The sequence below is a fragment of the Chionomys nivalis genome, chromosome 20 (assembly GCF_950005125.1).
Source record: "Chionomys nivalis chromosome 20, mChiNiv1.1, whole genome shotgun sequence".
In the NCBI taxonomy this organism is placed as follows: Eukaryota; Metazoa; Chordata; class Mammalia; order Rodentia; family Cricetidae; genus Chionomys; species Chionomys nivalis.
Window position 1 is genome coordinate 48,554,467 of NC_080105.1, and position 15,703 is coordinate 48,570,169.

The window sequence follows — 15,703 nt, forward strand, 5'->3', positions numbered from 1 at the left end:
TAATGGGTGTACTGGGGGGATTTGTGTGTCCACGTGACACAAGCTAGAGTCATCAGAAGGAGCCTCAGCTGAGGAACTACCTCCTTGAGATCCAGCTGTAAGGCATTTTCTCATTTAGTGATTAATCAGGGAGGGCCCAGTCCATGGTGGTTGATTCTAACCCTGCGCTGGTGGTCCTGGGTTCTATAAGAAAGCAAACTGAGTAAGCCATGGGAAGCAAGTCAGTAAGACACATCCCTCCATGGCAACTGCATCAGCTCCTGTCTCCAGGTTCCTGCCCTGCTTGTGTTCCTGTCCTGACTTCCTTCAGTGATGAACTGTGATGCTGAAGAACAAGCCCCCTCCCCCCTCAAAAAAAATCCTTTCCTCCCCAACTTGCTGTTTGGTCACAGTGTTTCCTCTCAGCAATAGAAACCCTGACTAAGACAATGGGAATCCCTTCTTATTTTCCCCAAGCCCCAGAACTGTATACAAAGTCCAGCTGTCAACTACTGCGGGTGACCAGCCTGATCCTTTCTGCAGGTGCACTAGCATGCTATCCTTTGTCCCATCAATGTCCTAACCTTTAGCCTGGATCACACCTCCCAGTGGCCATTTCTGTATGTTTTTGTGCCTACTGGCTGGCACCATTCCAAGCATGAGAAATCATTTAGCTTCTTGGGACTCCTATTTTGTCTGGGGGTGCTACCTTCCAAGATCCTCTCTGCCCAAAGCAGATGGATGAGATGGCATGCTGGAGAAGGAAAACCAGAACTGGATGAGGAAGAGTCTAAGCTAAGACAACTAGACCCTGTGATTCACGATGAAAGCTACAAGCTCATAGTGCATTCTATCCTGTCCCATTCCCATTCTGCCCTGGCTTAACAGATTCTTTGATTTCTGCAACCTCACAGCTAAATTAGCACCATGGATTACAAGGGCCAACTCAGTGAATAAGGGTACCTTTAAATGATCTGATTTTTTTTAATAACACCCTCCTCCTGTGTGTGTGTGTGTGTGCATGTGTGTGCGCGCGCTTATTCTTGTAATGTTTTAGTGTATCTGTTTATGCGGAGACTGCTTGCCATTGTATAATACATGTGTAGAGATCAAAGTTTAAGTTCTCTCTTCCCATCACAGAGGTCCAGTCATCAACTCAGGTTCTCAGACTTGGTAGTGAGTTTACCCTCTAAACTGTCATGCCAGCCCTCGATGTTAGAAAATATTCAGACTTAATAAGTCACTCTTGAGTTCTATGCCCTAGTTCTGGGATTGTTTGAGTTCAGAAAAATGACCTGGTCCTTGGTTTTCTTGAAGATGGATACAAAAATCACAAAGAACTATTTCTGGCATGTGAGAGTTTTGACTCTGAAATAATTATTTTCCCATTTGCTAATCAATGCAATAAGCAAAGATACAGCCCGTCTCCTCCAAATGCTACTTACTTAACATCACCATTCAGCTTAGGCAAAGAGAACACATCGGCTACTCATTCACGGAAAGAACAGATAAAAATTCCCCAGCCACTGCTTCTTTGCGGTGTCTATTTTAAGAGATTTGACGATGTGTAGGTCACAAGGTTAGTGCCCCAGCCTTCCAGAGAACAAGCGTCTCAATAGAGTGCCGCTTGATCAATGCCACATCACGTACAGGCTCTAAAATAAGCCACACTTGTTCCCAGACAAAACCATTCTACACGTGACTGTCATAGCCATCTCCAAGAAAACAACCTGCTTTCCTCAACTGAGTTGGAAAATGGAGTGAAGAGATTCCTTGCTATTTGCTAAGCAAAAGAGGATAGTCACTTAAGACAAATTCCAGGGAAGCAAAAGCCAAGCATTGTTTCAGAGACACAAAATACCGTTCTAAAATAATTACACCCACGATTTATGCACGATTCATTAGACAGCAAGATAAAATGCACTACTAAATTTTAATTGTACTGCAAGAGTAGACATGATGAAAAATATCCCCTAACATCTTGGGATTATAACCCAGTGCAGTAACATCTTCATTGTGATATAAATCTCAACCAAATAGTTTCAGTGTTACGAAATTATATAAAATAATTTTTTTTAGCCTCGCAAGTTGATAAACCTCCAAAGACATCCTTTAGCCAAGCATTTAGAAGGTCAGGTAATCTGCTATCACTATTCGTTACTGATGAAAGTTGAACATTTTGATCACAGCTTCCCCAGTAATGATGGAAGCAATGTCCTAAGCACGTATTTGTCTGCAAACTAACGTGGTTGCAGAGACTACAGTTTGCATCCCTGCCTCCCCTCCACCAAACTAGGAACGTGTAATAACGCCTGCTATATGTAAAGCACAAAGCTAAAGGACGGTGCGGTGTTACACAGACACTGGCAGGAACCTGCCTCCTGTGGTGGGTGCACATCCATACCCACGCAGAGCACAGGTTGAACCTGGGAGAGCACCACAGGTGTGTATTTCACGTGGTGTAATAGGTGTGACAAACATCACGGAGTATATAAGCAGTAGCCGCTGAAACCACACTCAGCAGTCTGGTGTGCCCCAGCTTCCCATCCATCCCTGTGGGCTTTCTGTGGCATCTGCCATTAGACCCACAAAGCCTGCAGCTTCCAAAGAGAGGGCAATCCATGTGACAGATGCAGCGTGTGGCTCTCAGGGCCAGCCCGGACCATCCGTTCCCACACATACCTGTGGTTTTCAATGGAGGTTTCTCTCCTAGCAACAGTTTTAACCTTTTGGCGTGGATTTTGCCTTGGTAATGGGAGTCGGCCACCACAGCAGAGGTGAAGGACATGTTACAGAGGGTACAGCATTTATTCTTATCCACCGTGTCAGCATCACCTCCCTGCATGGGGAAAAGGAGAAAGACAGTGTCACAGAGGAACTGAAGTCCCATGTCATGAGACTTATCATTTCCATGAGATTTGTCTACTGCTGACCCGCTTATAGGCAAGCTTAGCTTTTGTTCTGCAATCCTTTTCTTCTTCGTTATAATTGCCATCAACTCAGTAATGTGCATTTGTTTAGTGGCTGCATGTGCAAGACTCGGGGCTTATGGGGAACCTTGCAGAGAGGAGTTACCTAAAGAAAACCAGAGTTCACAATTAGGAAAAGGCACATTGTCCGGCTCTACAAGGAAAGCAACTGGTAATTGCACACATTATACTCATTAAAGTAAGGGAAATATCAGAGTTCACATGGCCTGAATTATTTAGCAGAAATTATCATTTGGCATTCAGCTCTGCCTTTGCCAATTTTAGTCTCACCAGGATACATGGCTCCAGTGTCCAAGCTGTATGTGTGTGTGTGTGTGTGTATGAAAGTTTCTCTGAGGACTTGAACATTTTCCGTCCTTAATTTGCATATCTATCATAGCACTATGATGACCACACTGCCTGAATTTTCTGGCAAGAATCTGTCTACTATTTTTCCCTTTCCTTCAGAAAAGGTGATTGGCTAAATGCCGCACTGACTGCTTAGTCCGGCTTAATTTTTATGCTTTTGTGAGATTTAATGAAAGTGAATCATGAATCAGAAAAAAAAGCAACTCCTTTGTCAGAGCATGTGACACGGCCATTATGTGCACAGGTCATCAATTACCTCTACTCTCCCGGAAGATTAATCCTCTGCCTCCCCTCCTGCCTCCCTGGAAATGGAGGGTACAGCGGGCTCTAAGATAAGGACCCAAATCTGTTCCCTAGCGCAACTCCGTTAGCAAAGCACCTCATTGTTAAAGAACAGCCTCAGTGGAGTCTCTAGTCCCATAATGGTCCCTTCTCGGAGACCCAGAAAACCCAGAAATGAAATTTAAAATTGGATGGGACAAGGAGGAGGGTGGGGACAGGATGGAGTAGAGCAGAAAATTACATAATTTTTACATAATAACAAAATGCCCATACTTCTAGAGAGGGTTGTAGCCTTACACACATTATGCGGTAGATAGAAAAGTAACTCCTTTGATAAGGCATCACTATGTGAGATCTCTGATGGTTTTATTACTTAAAAAGGCAGTGTGTGTATGTGTGTGTGTGTGTGTGTGTGTGCGCGTGTGCGCGCGTGCATCCCAGAAGGCTGGCCTATACCTAAAAGTTGGGGACAACAGACTGAAATACTAAAACGCTGGGAGTGGGGACTGATGTGGGAGGTCCTTCTGTCTATGTGTTGCTTTTATTGGTTAATGAATAAAGGAACTGGCTTGGCCTATAGCATGGGAGGAGGAAGGCAGGGAGAGAAGCCTTAGAGCTGCCTGAGATAGACATGCTGAAGCTTTGCTGGTAGGCCGTGACCTCGTGGTGATGCACAGATTAATAGAAATGGGTTAAGATGCAAGACTTAGCCAATAAGAAGCTAGAGCTAATGGGCCAAGCAGTGCTTTAAATAATATGGTTTCTGTGTGATTATTTTGGGCTGAGTGGCCTCCCTTCAACAGGGGACAGTAGTCAGTGTCAGAAAGTTGAACCCGTCAAGATAGGAGCACAATTTCACAGGACTCCCTCCTGTGGGGAGCATCATTCTGCCCTTGTTGAAGGTAAGCAATGGTTCATTGAGCTTTGCTTTCAGGTGAAAATCGAGGCATGAGGACTTCTTACAATATACCACATGGTTTTCTACAAGGTAAAATGGACCAGACAGTAGAGTAGGAAGGACTCCTGGCTCATGTCTCCAACCAAGCCTGATGGGGATACAGAGTCCCTCGCAGAGGAACAAGCCCAGAAGAACAAGAAAAGTCAATTCTCAGAGCAACCAAAGAAGCCCAATACATTCACTGAAGAGTGAGGGGCTGTGGGGCTTCGGGGGATAGAAAACAAAATGGCAACCTTTTCACTATGTGGTAGGCATATTAATCCTATGCTGCTTTTTAATTCTTTAAAAGTTTTGAGAATATAATTACAACATTTCTCTCTATCCTTCGGTAACTCTAGAACCTTCCAGACCCCCATCCTTGCCCTCTTTCAAATGCATAGTTTTTTATCATTGAAACTGTATGCATATAGGTACATGTAAATACACATGTATTCATAAATAAGACCTCTCAGTTTGTATGTTACTTGGGCATATATTTTTAGGGATGGTTATTAATGGGTATTAAGTAACCAGTTGGTGTGTGTTTCCTCTCAGTATTCCTTAGTTGCCTATGGTTCTTGGTATGGGGTTGAGGCCTCTTTGTCTTTCCCAAGTTTACTTTGGCAAGTCAATTGTTTATTTCCTTGCTGAGACCATGTTTAGGAAGTCATGCTGGCGAGACCTTATGGGTTTTGCTTCTGGCATTACTAGGAAACTTTGATCCTCTGGCTCTTACACTCTTTCCACCTCCTCTTCTCAATGTTCCCTGAGCCCTAGGTGCAGGACTATTCTGTAGATGTATCCACTGGGACTGGGCTCAAAGACTACATTTTGTTTGCTTGTGGCTTTCTGTGATGGTCTCCCCCGATGCTTCAAAGGGAAGTTCCCTTGATGAGAGATAAAGACAACACTTACTGTGGGTATAGGACAAACATTTAGGTTGTTGTTAGAGATTGTACTAGTTTAGTAAAGCAGTGCTCGTAGGTTCTTCATCAATATCCATGACTTCCCTAGCACTGAGAGTTGGGTAGGTTTCTAGTACCAGGCTTGAATTTGTTCCATTGAGCAGACCTTGCATCCAATTAGAGAGCTGTTGGTTACTGCCAATGTGTGCCACTACTGCACCATTAGGGTTATCATGCCATGCTAGTCATTGATGTGGTTTATAGGCATCGTAGCTGGTTAGGATTGTTGGTTGCCTCCCTCCTGTGGAAGCTTGGATGGCATCTTCTGGTACCATGAATGCTAGTACTCAGGGAAGAGACTTTCAAGTCAGTTCTAGCTCAGGGGTCTCTGGGCCCTGTTTCTGAAGTGAATGGCATGTTCAGTGAGAGGAATTTGCCTTTTCCCTGTAGGAGATAGCCCAGGGCCCAAGAGCATTAGGCTGTACGTTTTGGTCAACAATGCAAAAGAAGGCTTCTCATGCCTGGTGCCTGGTTCTGAGATTTCTGTTGGGTGGTCTTTGCCTCTTGGAGAGAGCAAAGTCACCAGAGACAAAAAGGTTCATTAAGACCATATATTAATATGCATTATTAAAATTTATTAGTTTCTTTAAAGTAAATAGTTAATTGTATGATTCCTGTAGCTTCCTCAGAAACTCTAATTGTTATTTTACCCTCCTCCTGTCTTCTGTACTTACCTCTCTACTCCACCATAAGGCGCTCCCCTTTTCTCATTGCCCCAATCAAATTGCTTATACACTGCTAGTCCCTCTTCCCAGCTCCCTCCTCCTCTATATACCCCATCTCCCTTCTTAAAGAGCCTCTTGTTTCCCGGTGGTCCTCTGATCAGACCACTAGGACTCTGGTCTTCCCTTCTCTATTGATCCCCAATCCTCATCTTGGCAACAATTTTATTGTACTTTCTTGACTCCTGCAGTAACTCCAGGCTGTGCCCCCACATCTGAGGATTCAGAACTAGGAACTACAGATAAGACTACATTTGGGCTTTACCTTTCTGGGTCTGGGTTACCCGAACGCAATACGATCTTTTCCAATTCCATCAGTTTACTGGCAAATTTCATCATTTTATTTTTCTTTATAGCTGAATCATATTCCATGGTGTATTTGTGCATTTTCAAAATCCATTTGTTAGTTGAAGGCTATTTATATTGTTTCCATTTTCTAGCAATTATGAATACAGCAGTAATGAGCATGGATGAGCTTCCACACTCCCTCTTCAGCATTTATTGTGAATTGTTTTAGTGGTTTTGCCATCCTGACTTGAATTAGATGAAAACTCAAGTATGCATTGATTTGCATTTCCTAATTACTAAAGACAATGAGCATATTTTGAGTTCTTTCTTAGCCAATGTTTTCTTCTTCTTCTTCTGAGAACTCTGTTAAACTCCCAGTTTTTGGATGGAACATTTGGGTTTTTGATTCTTTGCTTTTTGAGTTCTTTATATATTCTGGTTATTACTCCTCTGGCAGAGACATTGGCAAAGATTCTCTCCCATTCCGTGCACTTCTTCACCTGGCTGTTTCTTCAGCTATGCAGAAGCTTTTCAGTTTCATGAGGTCCCACTTGTCAGCTGCTGCTCTTCATTCTTGAGCAAATGGAGTTGTATACGGGAAGTTCTTTGCCACCCATGTATCATGTAAGGCACTGCCTGTATTTTCTTCTAAGGCGATACGTACAGGTCTAATTTCATCCTTCTGATATGGACATCCTGTTTCCCTAGCACCATTTTTTTTAAAGATGTTTTCTTTTCTTCAATATGATGTTTTTGGCATCTCTGTCAAATAGTAAGTGGCTGAAGGTAAATTACCCTCTAGGTCATTTATTTTGCTCTGCTGCTCTATACGTCTGTTTTGGTGTCGGTACAACACTGCTTTTATTAAGATGGCTCTGTAGTACATCACATGGTCTGGGATTATAATTCCTTTATCATTGTTCTTTTACTCAGGATTTGTTTTGGGGTTTTTTTGGGGGGGGGTTGTGCATCTGGGGTCTTCTGAAGCTTCATATAAATTTTAGTACACTCTTGTTTTTCTAAAGAATGAGAATACGGATTTTGATTAGGATTGCACTGAATCTGCAAAAAGCTTTTGATAAGTGCTCATTTTCAGAATTTCAGTTCTACCAATACATAAGCACGCTGTCTTCCCATTCTCTAATGTCTTAATCTCTTTCTTTGGAAGTGTAAGTTTCTACTGTAGTGGTTCTTCACTTCCTTGCTTAGGTTTATTCCTAGATATCTCATGTTCTTTGAGGCCATTGTGAATGGGAGTATAGCCATGATCTTCTCTATGTTTGTTATTCATTTGGGGATTCACATAGATAGCTTATACTGAGGTATACTGGGGCATGCTCTTTTTAGCTCTAAATCCTTCAAGACTTTTATTATAAAGCCCTGTTAGATTTTGTTTAAAGCTTTCCCCCCCTGAATCTATGGCAATGGTCATGCAATTTTTATCTTTAAGTCCATTTATGTGTTTTATTATTTTTATTGACTTGTATTCTGAGCCATTTTTGAATTTCCAGGATAAAGCCTAAATGACCACGGCGGGTAATGTCTTTTGCTTATGTCTGTATTCTGTTTGCAAGTACTTTACTGAGCATGTCTGACTCTGTTAACTAGGGATACTGGCCTGTTTTCTTTTTCTTGCTGTGTTTGCACCTGATGTGGGTAGTAGAATGATCCTGGCTTTGTAGGAAGCATTTGGGGCTGTTGATTCTCGGCCTACTTTTTAGAATAGTTGAATAATGTTGTAGATCTTCTCTCAGAATGTGGTAGAATTCTGCTGTAAATCCACTGGTCCTGGTCAATTTTGGAGTTTTTAGTTGAAAATCTTTGCTTCTATTTCAATCTCATTAGATATAGGTCTGTTTAAGTTGTTGATTTCATGGTTCAATTTTGGTGGTTTGACTCTAGAAATTCATCCATTTCTTTTGAGTTTTTCAACTTAGTGGAATACATATTTTTAAAATATTCCCTTATAATATTCTGAGTTTCTTCTGTCTATTGTAATGTTTGCCTATTCATTTCTAATTATCTTAATTTGGGTTCTCTGTAATAGTCAGTTGGACCAAGAGTCAGTCAAACTTGTCTATCTTCTCAAAGAACTAGCTTTTAGATTCATTCATTCTTTGTATTATTTTATTTGTTTCATTATTTTTGCTCTGACTTTTATTATTTCTTGCAGTTAACTGGGTTTGGATTTGGTTTGTCCTTCTTTTCCCACTTTTTGAGCTGTATTATTAAGTCATTTATTTGTGTTATTTCTGATTTTGTATGTGTGCACTTAGAGCTATAAATTACCCTTGTAGGAGAGCTCTCATTATGTCCCAGAGGTTTTTGTCTTGCTTTGCGTTTTCATTTTTAGTTAATGCCAGGAAGATATATATATATATATATATATATATACATATATATATATATATATATATATTGTTTCTTCTTTGACACATCCATCATTTAGCAATGAGTTGTTTCATCTCAATGAGTTTGTGTATTTACTAGAGATGATTCTGCTGTCAATTTTAAGTTTTATTGTGTTCCTTTCAGATAGGACACAAGGAGTGGATGCAATCTTTTGGAATTTGCAAAGATTTATTTTTTGTCTCAGGTGGTGGTCCTATTTTAGAAAGGTGTTTATGTGATCCTAGCTAGAATGTGTATTCTTTGTTGTCTGCGGAATATCGTGTAGATATCTGTTAAGTCCTTTTGCTGTATTATGCCTTTTAATCATGATTTTCTTTGTTTAATTTTTGTCCAGATGACCTGTCTACTGGAGAAAATGAGGCATTGAAACTGCCTACTACTAATGAGTTGATGTTAATCTGTGTCTTTAATTCCTGTGGTGGATTTTTCTATAAAATTGGATGCTTCAGAGTTTGGCGCATACATATGTAGGATGATACTGTCTTCTTGGTTAACTGTCCCCTTAATTACAATAAAATACCTCTCTATCTCTTCTGATTAGGAGTAGTTTGAGTCTTTTTGTCAGAAATTCAGATAGTGATGCCAGCCCACTTTCTGGTTACATTTGACTGGTGTACTTTTGTCTGTCTTTTTACACTAAGGTGGTACCTATTCAATGCTAAAATGTATTTCTCTTTTTTGTTTTTCTTTTTGTTTTTAATTGAGCTATTTATTTTTCTCCATTCCCCTCCCTTCCTCCCATATCCCCTTCTGCCCTCTCCTGTGACCCTCAAATTCCCAATTTACTCAGGAGATTTTTTTCTTTTTCACTTTCCTTTGTAGATCCATGTATGTCTCTCTTAGGGTCCTCTTTGTTGTCTGGTTTCTCTGGGGTTGTGCCCTGAAGGTTGATTTTTCTTTGCTTTATGTCTCAAAACCACCTATGAGTGAATACATATTTGTCTGGGTCTCGAGTGCCTCAGTCAATATGGCTTTTTTAGATCCATCAATTTGCCTGTATATTTCAAGATGTCAACTTTTTACCACTGTGTAGTACTCCATTGCATAAATGTACCACATTTTCTTTATCAATTCTTAGGTTGAGGGGCATATAGATTGTTTCCGGGTTCTGGCTATGACAAATAATGCTGCTATGAACATAGTTGAGTACATGACTGAGCACTTTTGGGTATATACCCAACAACAGTTTTGTTGGGTCTTGAAATAGATTGTTTCCTAGGTTTCTAAGAAATCATACTGATTTCCAAAGCAGTTGTACAAGTTTGCACTCCCACCAGCAATGGAGGAGTGTTCTCTTTACCCTACATCCTCTCCAGCATAAGTTGTCATCACTGTTTTTAATCTTGGCCATTCTGACAGGTGTAAGATGGAATCTTGGTATTGTTCTGATTTGCATTTCTCTGATGGTTAAGGATATTGAGCATTTCCTTAAATGGTTCTCAGCTCTTTGAGATTCGTCTGTTGAGAGTTCTCCGTTCAAGTCTGTACCCCATTTTTTTATTGGATTATTTGTTCTTTTGTTGTCTAGTTTCTTGAGTTCTTTGTATATTTTGAAGATCAGTCCTCTGTCCAATGAGGGCTTGGTGAAGATCTTTTCCCTTTCTGTAGGCTGCCATTTTGACCATGTCCTTTGCTTTATGGAAGATTCTCAGTTTTAGGAGGTCCCATTTATTAATTGTTTCAGTGTCTGTGCTGCTGGGGTTATATTTAGAAAGTGGTCTCTTGTCCAATGTGTTCAAGTGTACTTTCCACTTTCTCTTCTATGATGTTCAGTGAGGTTGGCTTTATGTTGAGGTCTTTGATCCATTTGAACTTGAGTTTTGTACATGGCAATAGATATGAATCTATTTGCATTCTTCTACATGTTGATATCCAGTTATACCAGTACCATTTGTTGAATATGCCTTCTTTTTTTCCATTTGATATTTTTAGCTTTTTTGTCAAAAATCAGGTCATTGTAGGTGTGTGGATTAATATCAGGGTCTTTGACATTTCCACGGGACTGCTAGGCTTTGGAGAGAAGATACTGGCTCAATCTTTTCATATTGTTTGTATTTTCAAGATGAGATCTGGGCATGTGAACTCCTTTTGATCATTCTGAGTTTTTTGTAAACAGAGCAGTTTTGGAAAGAGGAGAGGATATGTGGGAGGACTGGGTCTAGAGGTGGGAAATGAATTCACATGGACATTGCGATCTGCCCTAGTGTATGGGATGCTCCCAAGCTGGCATGTGGGGGTAGCTCTGAGTACAAAGGTTGGATATGGCGTGAATTGATCCTGCTGGTTGGAGACAGGGTGGGAGGATACTGTCTGAAGCCTAAAACTCCTTTAGGATACAGGCAGAAGAGACCAGACTAGGCTGGTGGAGTGGCTGTGGGGTTTGCATAAAAGGGATGAATGAGGAATTCCGAGCAACTCACTGAATAAGACCTTGGAGAAAGAGTTGGCAAGTTTATCATTACTGAGCAGGGTGGTTGGAAGCTACACAGAAGGGATGGGGAGCCAGGGATAGTTGCAGGTAGTGTGGATTCTGGCTTAAGCCTAGGGGCTGACTAAGGTAAAAGTAGGAATAGCCACGGTAGTCTGGGGCATTGGTTCTGTGACTCTGGCTGGTATAGATGAGGAGGTTGGGAGTACTCATAAGGTTAGATCCTGGAACACGGTGTGGGAAGTCTGAGTACTGGGTGGGTTGTGGAAGCAGTGTTAGTCCTATGCTTTTTTTAAAGGAAGATGGTCAATATGATAACATGGTGGTTTGAAATATTATATATATAGTGTGTGCTTTTACATTATGCACACTAAGGTTGCATACTAAGGTTACAAGAATCAATTTAAATTACAATCTACCTTTCTAGACTCTACACATGATTTTTTGCATGGTTTTAGTAAAAAAGTCCCAGTCCCTGGAGCTTCATCATGCAGACTTTTCTTGAAAAAGACCAGTGACACTATATGGAACATTAAGTGTTAAGAGCATGTCAAAATCTTCTCTTAAACCTGAGAATAGCCATGAGATTTATACTATGTATTTAATGCATCTATAAGGACCTAATAAGCTTGTTAGGTGCTCTGCCACATGAATGCTTGTTAATCCATTGCTATAAAAGAACTGGGACCAGGAGGATTAGGGAAGAAAGAAAGGAAATAAGAGGCTACAAGAGTCCAGGGATTCTAGTCTCTTCTTAAACTCTCCCAGCTGTGCAGAATGAGGAGGTATCTGTGTAAGGACATCTCTCACTTCCCCATGGAAGCCCTTCCTCCCCACTTCTTATCTAATACATACTGATCACAGGGTACAGTCACGGCTCAATTCAACTTCATCCTCCCTCACCTGCAACTCGACAGAGTTGGATAACTAGCCTCTAGGACATGTGGGTAGCCTGCATCTTCAGTCACAGGCGAATACTACATCCTTCCATTCCCCTTATTCGTACTTATCTCTTACAATAAAACTCCTCTAAAAGCAAGGAAATGATCTCATTGATAATAAAGACCCAGGATCCAGTGAAATGGACACGATACAGGGTGCTTTCCATTGTTTTCTGAATGAGTAGAAGAGAAAGCTCGTTATGGGACCAAGAATATGAATGACATAAAAGTCAAAACAGGAGACAGATTATGCATAGGGAACTTATAGTAAGCTAAACTGTTTTCAGATTGACAAGGGAGTTAGAGAAAGAAACCAGAAATATCCATAATTTATACAGCAACTTTGGGGTTCAAGTCTAGGAAGATGTTCTGAATATTTATGCTGGTTTTCTGATTATGAATTTAACAACCATCCTACAATTCTATTCCCTGGGCAAGGTCAGTCACTTTTCATGCAAAAGAAACAAAGATAATTAGAAGTAGAGAGCCAAGCATTATGCAACAAAATATCTCGCAACAGAGTTATGTCAGCAATGCAGAACAGGGAGGAGGGTACCTAACCCTGACAATAAGGAGGATGAGACGTCCTGCGACGTTAAGCAGCATTTGAGGTCAGTTCCATGTGCTTGGGGGTATATATCACTATCACACAGTCTACATGGTTCAATTGTATCCATTCCAGTGATGCTGGCAGAATCACCCCACCCAGCATCACAGGTCTTAGTCCAGGCCTGTCTAGTGCCAAGATTCAACTGGGGTTTCTTAGCTCTCTAAACTCCAAATTAGTGGTTTCTTGAGGCTACAGATCATGACATCTTTCTGAAGGTTTCCCACTACACAGAGCAAGGTTCACTTGTGGCCTAGGGTGAAGCTTCATAAATTTTGATGAACTGACCTCAATGAGAACATTTAAATATCTTGCTTAAATAACTGAAGGAGGCCCTAAAGCTGTCATGTAAATGAAGGGAGAACCCATGGCAATCTTAAAGCAAGGGCTTTATTCTGGACAGAAAATGCTAATGCGATGTCTGTGGAGAGGGAGAACAAATAAGTTAGTGGAGTCTACAAAAACTTCTTACACAGAAGCAGTTTGCAAAGTTAAGAAGTTCTCAATAGAATTCAGTCAAGAGAAAGAAAATCCCAGGATGCCTCTGGCTGGTATCTCATCCTGAAAGGCTTTTTCTCGTCTCCAAAGTTCCTTTTTTAAAAAACTCAATTGATATGATTGTCTTCACTCAATTTAGCTCAAGGTGAATACAAAAAGTCCTGGGGAGATGGCCACTACAAAAATGGCAAAATGAGGTGTTTTATAAAATTGTTTCTCAGCAAAACAATCATTAACTGCTACAAAACATGTCTTTGAAAAATTCTTTAGAGCTTCAGGAAATTATCTTAAAAGCAAACAGCACTAAGGATGTTTGAAAAGTCATAAGGAAGCCTACTATGGCATAAGCTTCCTGGATACTTTTTTATTTATTTATTCATATACCACAGCTTAGTAGGCATTGCCCTACACAGGTGCTAATGCTCTTCCCAGAAGCCATATGCTATCAATAAGAAGTCCGGTGTCAGGTAGAGATATAATGTCTTCTCACTAGAGTTGTCGATCAAGGAAGTTCCTAAGACCCCAAAACATACCCATTGCCACCAGAACTTAATAGCAAGATCCTATTGCTGAAGACACCACACTCATTGGTCACAGGAATCAAGTTGGTAAGGATCAGGGATCTCCCGCCCTTGCTAACTAGTTTTCATAGCAACAGAAGGTTCTGTGTGTTCTATGTAGCTTGACAAAAGAGAAAGTCATCAACAATCTACCCAGCTAGTAACCCTGTGAACTACGTCAATGAACATCATGGCAAGATGCATACTCATGGGTGAAGTAGGGCAACGCATGCTATAGAAATAACTGGCAGTTTCTAATTGGATCTGAAGTTCATTCCGCAGGAAGAAATGAATGCCTGGTACTGCAAATGTGGCTAAGAACCCATTGTTGAGGAGCTCATGGTCCCAGGGGTGAACCTACTACTATTAGTCTCTAAACCAGTGGTTCTCAACCTTCCTAATACTGTGACCCTTTAATACGGTGCCTCAGGTTGTGGTGACCAACATGAAATCATTCTCATTGCTACTTTATAACAAAGTTTTGCTACTGTTATAAATTGTAATGTAAATATTTGATATGCAGAATATCTAAAGTGCAACCCCTATGAGACGGTGATTCCACCTACAAAGGGGTCGTGATCAATAATAGCTCAAGGAGTCAGGCAGGGGCAAAGCTGGACTAGACTGAAAAACGACACCACATCCAATCCATAATCCATAAGAACAAATGGGGAGAGAGAAACAAGGTGACTAAGAAGGGCAATAAAGCAAACACCAAAATACATAACCACTGTCCATTTCTTTCTCAGATTAACAGATATGAAGTTATATAATTAAGAATTACAACTGTATTGTTGAATTTATAACATATAGATGTGATACATCTAACAATAACAGTCAGGAAAGGAGAAGAAATAAATAACTTCACATGGGGTACCATGCATGTATCTGCCTAAGATCAGGGTTGCCTCAGCCTGATTCTATTGAATTGAGCTACATATGTTTGGCTCTGGATAGTGCAACCAACAAAGAAATAACTCAATTTAGCTGCAAAGAAATGAAAATGTTACAGTCTAGAACAACAGTATGAGGAAAACAAAATCCAGACAGAGCAGGCCTATTGGTCAACACGAACAGACTAAGCAAACCTGCTGCAGAGTTTGCTACTGTGTGCTGTTACTGCCATAGTGTGCTTTGTTCTGACAAGATGGGATACTGACCAAAAGCACTGTGAGGAGGGAAGGGTGTGCCTCACCTTACACTTCAGATAGCACTGCATCACTGAAGGAAGTCAGAAAGGAGCTCAAGGTGAAAACCAGGAGGTGGGAACTGAACCAGGGGACATAGAGGAGCTCTGCTTACTGGATTACTCCCCATGGCTTGCTCGACCTGCTTTTTTATACAACCCAGGACCACCAGCCCAGAGTGACCCCACCCAAGTGGGCTGAGCCCTCCTACATCAATCACTAATTGAGAAAATTCCTCATAGACTTGCCTACAGGACAATCTTACAGAGACATCTTCTCAATTGAGGTTTCCTTATCCCAGATGCCTCTAATTTGTGTCAAGTTGACAAAAAACTAATTGCAAAACCCAAATACCAAGACTGTTGGACTAGATGAAAAGAAACATATGATAGAAGAAAAAAATGCAAGCCCACAAAAGCAAAAAGTCGGGAAGATGCCATGCAAATGGCATGCAAAAGCTGTGGAGATGGCAGAGTATCAGAGAAGTAAAACCCCAAGACAAGAAGTATTGCTCATCATAGACACAGTCACTGAAATGAAAGTACTGAGCCATTAGGAA

At 40.9% G+C, this 15,703-nt stretch overlaps 1 protein-coding gene across 5 annotated transcripts in view; it reads right to left on the reverse strand.

The window, feature by feature from the left end:
* Positions 1 to 15,703, reverse strand: part of Zmat4 (zinc finger matrin-type 4) — a 349,005-nt gene that overhangs the window by 134,752 nt on the left and 198,550 nt on the right. For all 5 annotated transcript variants that reach the window (XM_057752101.1, XM_057752098.1, XM_057752100.1 and 2 more), the window contains one exon: positions 2,662 to 2,818. In XM_057752101.1, the coding sequence (XP_057608084.1) occupies positions 2,662 to 2,818 (157 nt within the window). The remainder of the gene's footprint in view (positions 1 to 2,661; positions 2,819 to 15,703) is intronic.